Below are 4949 nucleotides of genomic sequence, written 5' to 3' on the forward strand. Positions count from 1 at the left end.
CGTTAGAGTGTATTGTCGGATAAGGATATTTTGCGTTCCTTGCTTGTTTTTTTTTTGTTATCCCACGAAATCTCGTGTAAAATCAGTCAAAACGTGAACACATATCTCGAGAGAAACCTACTTTGCAATGCTTTGTGTTGTCAATGAAGCATGGAAATAACGACACGTAGCCTAGTAAGACCTTCCCCGGCGAATTATTTCATGCCACGTGGGATTTCCCTCGACCCATTTTACAGCTAATCTAAGACAAGATCCCTGAGTTTAGTGGGTCCCACCTCCGCATGTTGCCTCATGGCGGACTAACCTAAGGACAAAAGGATAAGAACTTCAACTGCATATTTTCTTCTACTTTCAACCGTTGGATCAAACCACAATCTCATCCTATGGTCAGTGTTTAGTACATTATTTAACCACCATAAAAAAACAGAAAAAAGAAAAACCCCGAATACTCGGTATATTTAAAGTCTTTTATCAGTCCAAGTTGTGGAGTTTGGCTACAGAGTGTTGTCTTTGGTAATAGGGGGATTTAAGATCAGCTTGAGCCTCTCAACTCAATCAAAGCTAAATAAATTCTTTTTCAATATTTTTTTTGGGGGTTACACTGTTTAGCTTATTAAAGTTTTAAGCTTTTTTTCTTTTTTTTTTGTGAATTATCAATATTCCTATCTACCCAATAGGAAAAGGAAGAAGGAATTCTTCAATATTCAACAACAACTACTGCTGGTAATTTCTTCAACTGTTCTTGATTTTTTGTGTTTATTTTTTTTCTCCTTCTTGAACTTTAAAATTTTCTGTAGTTGTTGTTGTAGTAAGTTTGACTATCTCTAGTGGAAATTCTTTTGGGTGAAGTATATTTTCTTAGCTGTGTAATCTTGAATCTATTCCATTTTTTTTTATTTATCTAGATATCAACTTATTTCCACCATTTGTATTTGATTCACTTCGTCTAAGCTTATCTTGAAATTTCTTTCCTTGATTCGCCCCTAAAAAATTTGAACCCCCTTTTTTTTTATTTTTCTCATTTCTTTGCACTTAAATCTGATAAGGGCCTAGTTTATTTACCCTGAAATTCACCATCTTTGTTCTTTGGATTTATAATTTTTTTTTCTTGGTTTTTTGTTGTAAAATGAATCCCCCTTTAATGGGATTTTTGTTTTGTTTTGTTTTGTATGTGGGAGTAGTGAAGCACTCTTTTGATTAGCTTTTTAAGAAAATGGTATCAAGATCATACTCGAATCTCTTGGAGCTAGCCTCCGGTGAGGCTCCATCTTTAGGCCGAATTAGCCGTAGGATTCCCCGGATTATGACGGTCCCGGGGATCATTTCCGATATCGACGATGATCCATCAGAGAGTGTATGCTCTGATCCATCCTCCTCCTCCACCCAGAAAGACCGAATTATCATGGTAGCTAATCAGCTGCCGATAAGGGCACATAGGAAATCGGATAATAATAAAAATGGGAGTAGCAGCAGTAGCACCACCACCACCAGCAATAATTGGATTTTCAGCTGGGATGATAATTCACTTCTCCTTCAAATGAGAGATGGTTTAGGAGATGATGATGTTGAGGTGATTTATGTTGGGTGTTTAAAGGAAGAAATCCACCCAAATGAACAAGATGAGGTCTCCCAGATTCTTTTAGAGACCTTCAAGTGTGTGCCCACTTTTTTGCCCCCTGATCTTTTTAGCAGGTATTATCATGGCTTTTGTAAGCAGCAATTGTGGCCTTTGTTTCATTATATGTTGCCTTTATCTCCGGATCTAGGAGGTAGGTTTAATCGGTCTTTGTGGCAAGCCTATGTATCGGTCAATAAGATTTTTGCGGATCGGATCATGGAGGTGATTAACCCGGAGGATGATTTCGTTTGGGTACATGACTATCATCTCATGGTCTTACCAACTTTCTTGCGGAAGAGGTTCAATAGGGTTAAATTGGGGTTTTTTCTTCACAGTCCATTTCCTTCGTCAGAGATATACAAGACATTGCCTATTAGGGAAGAGCTTTTACGTGCCTTTTTGAATGCGGATTTAATCGGGTTTCATACTTTTGATTATGCAAGGCATTTTTTGTCGTGCTGTAGTCGAATGCTTGGTCTTACTTATGAATCCAAGAGGGGGTACATAGGTGTTGAGTATTATGGAAGAACTGTTAGTATCAAAATTCTCCCTATGGGGATACACATGGGTCAGCTGGAGTCGGTTTTGAGCCTTCCAGAGACTGAAGCCAAGGTTACAGAGCTTCTTAAGCAGTATTGCGATCAAGGGAAGACAATGTTGCTTGGGGTGGATGATATGGACATATTTAAGGGTATTAGTTTGAAGCTGCTAGCAATGGAACAACTACTTTTGCAGCATCCCGAGTGTCAAGGGAAGGTAGTGCTGGTTCAGATAGCACTTCCAGCTAGAGGCCGAGGAAAAGATGTGAAAGAGGTGCAGGAAGAGACATATTCAACTGTGAAGCGGATTAATGAAACTTTTGGGAAGCCTGGGTATGACCCCATTGTATTGATTGATGAACCGCTTAAGTTTTACGAGAGGATTGCATATTATGTTGTTGCAGAGTGTTGTTTAGTAACAGCTGTAAGGGATGGAATGAATCTCATACCCTATGAGTATATCATCAGTCGACAGGGGAACGAAAGGTTGAATAAGGTTTTGGGTTTGGAGCCATCTACACCAAAGAAAAGCATGCTAGTTGTTTCAGAATTCATTGGCTGCTCCCCATCTCTGAGTGGGGCAATTCGAGTAAATCCGTGGAACATTGATGCTGTAGCAGATGCAATGGACTGTGCCCTTGCTATGGCAGAAGCAGAAAAACAGCTCAGGCATGAAAAGCATTACAGATATGTGAGTACACATCATGTTGGTTACTGGGCTCATAGTTTCCTTCAGGATTTGGAGAGGACTTGTCGAGAACATTCTAGACGGAGATGCTGGGGTATTGGTTTTGGGCTAAGTTTTCGAGTTGTGGCTCTTGATCCGAACTTTAGAAAGCTCTCAATGGAGCACATTGTATCAGCTTACAAGAGGACTACCACTAGGGCGATTCTTCTAGACTATGATGGCACTTTAATGCCACAGGCATCGATTGATAAGAGCCCATCATCCAAATCCCTTGACATCCTAAATAGCCTGTGCAGAGATAGAAACAACATGGTTTTCATTGTCAGTGCTAAAAGCCGAAAGACACTCACTGAATGGTTTTCTCCATGTGAGAAACTAGGAATTGCTGCTGAGCATGGCTACTTCTTGAGGTGAAGTGAACCAGCTTTGATCCTTGTAATTTCTGTTTTTAGCCTTTATATCAAAACAGTTGTTTCGACTTTAAAGTTGTATTTTTATTGTTTTAGGCTCAAGGGAGACGTGGAATGGGAGACGTGTGTACCAGCCGTGGACTGTGCATGGAAGCAGATTGCAGAACCTGTGATGAAGCAATACATGGAGACTACTGATGGATCCTACATCGAAGATAAGGAAACTGCCCTTGTCTGGTGTTATGAGGATGCAGATCCGGATTTTGGATCATGCCAAGCTAAAGAACTTCTTGATCATCTCGAAAGTGTGCTGGCCAATGAACCTGTTACGGTAAAGAGTGGGCAGAATTTTGTCGAGGTTAAGCCACAGGTACAGAAATATATTTCCAAATATGGTACAATACTTTTCTTTTTTATCAGTCCACATTGAGCCGGAAATCAACTTATCGAATCAGTGATTGCCAAGCAAAATGAGTATGGTTAGGTCTACTGAAAAGCTTAACCCTTGCTACTGTTACTGCTACAGTCTATACTTAGGTGTCGTTTGATGTTTGCTTAAAAGAGAAAAGGGTAATAAGATCAAACGTGAACTCATATTTGGATTATTTGGATTATCGAGTAAGGTCGTAACTTTTTTATTGATGTAACTTTGCGAGTCACTAATACTAAGCATTGGTTTCTTTCTCGTATCAAATTGCTTTTAACTTTTATCGAGAGCCTTAAATCGGTTAAGTGTGTTTTTCAGTAAATTAACCTCATCGCTGTAGAGCTCTCGATGTTTCTTTCTTCATGATTTACCGAGCATGTCTTCATTTTCTTTTGGGTATATGCAGGGTGTAAGCAAGGGTCTAGTTGCAAAGCGCCTACTCTCCACAATGCAAGAGAGGGGTATGTTGCCTGACTTTGTTCTCTGCATAGGAGACGACAGATCTGATGAAGACATGTTCGAGGTTATCATAAGTTCAGTATTGGGGCCGTTGATCGATCCCAGAGCAGAAGTGTTTGCATGTACTGTGGGTAAAAAACCAAGTAAGGCTAAGTACTACCTGGACGATACGGTGGAAATCTGTAGGTTGATGCAGGGTCTGGCTTCTGTTTCAGATCAAATGCATTCGGTGTTGGCTTAGCTAGCGAAGGGAAAAAACGAAAGGTGCACTGCTCTTCTTTGTGTTTGTAACTCTAATATTTGCTCACTTTGTTTTGCAATGTACATCATCTTAGTGTTACTAAGAGAAACTGCTTGCAAGCGGATACTTTTTCTCTGTGTTCTTTGTTTTTTCTTAAGCTGTAAATATGTGCTTGCGTGATGAAATCCGAGTTTCCCCAGTTTTTGCCCCTAATGTTTTTTGTTTTTTTTTTTTTTCAAATTTTTTCTTTGAATCATTTAGCACATTCCATTGTTTTTTTCTCTTTAAGGAAAGTGTTGAATGTGTTTTATGGTAAACCAGTCATGCACATTTTGTAATGGAATATAAAATTCAACGACGTATAAATTGGGCTTTTATGTTAAAACGTTATTTCCTACAAAGCAATCTGGACATTGTTGTCATTGTTTGTTACCACCCAAATAAATAATTTGGGTTGTTTTGCATTTGTTTCATGTATTTGTCCACGATTGTTGTTCTGTGTCCACGCATATCAAAGTATGAGCCTTCCAGTATGTATTTATCATGTTTCTGGATTTTATATTAAAA

General features: G+C 39.1%; 1 protein-coding gene across 1 annotated transcript; it reads left to right on the forward strand.

The window, feature by feature from the left end:
* Positions 1-352: 352 nt before the first annotated feature.
* Positions 353-4595, forward strand: LOC108475971 (alpha,alpha-trehalose-phosphate synthase [UDP-forming] 6). Its single transcript, XM_017777989.2, has 4 exons — positions 353-723; positions 1182-3255; positions 3352-3625; positions 4089-4595. The coding sequence occupies exons 2-4, from the start codon at positions 1214-1216 to the stop codon at positions 4380-4382; spliced, it is 2610 nt and encodes an 869-aa protein (XP_017633478.1). The 5' UTR covers positions 353-723; positions 1182-1213; the 3' UTR covers positions 4383-4595.
* The last annotated feature ends 354 nt before the right edge of the window (positions 4596-4949 follow it).

The sequence above is a fragment of the Gossypium arboreum genome, chromosome 3 (assembly GCF_025698485.1).
Source record: "Gossypium arboreum isolate Shixiya-1 chromosome 3, ASM2569848v2, whole genome shotgun sequence".
NCBI lineage: Eukaryota > Viridiplantae > Streptophyta > Magnoliopsida > Malvales > Malvaceae > Gossypium > Gossypium arboreum.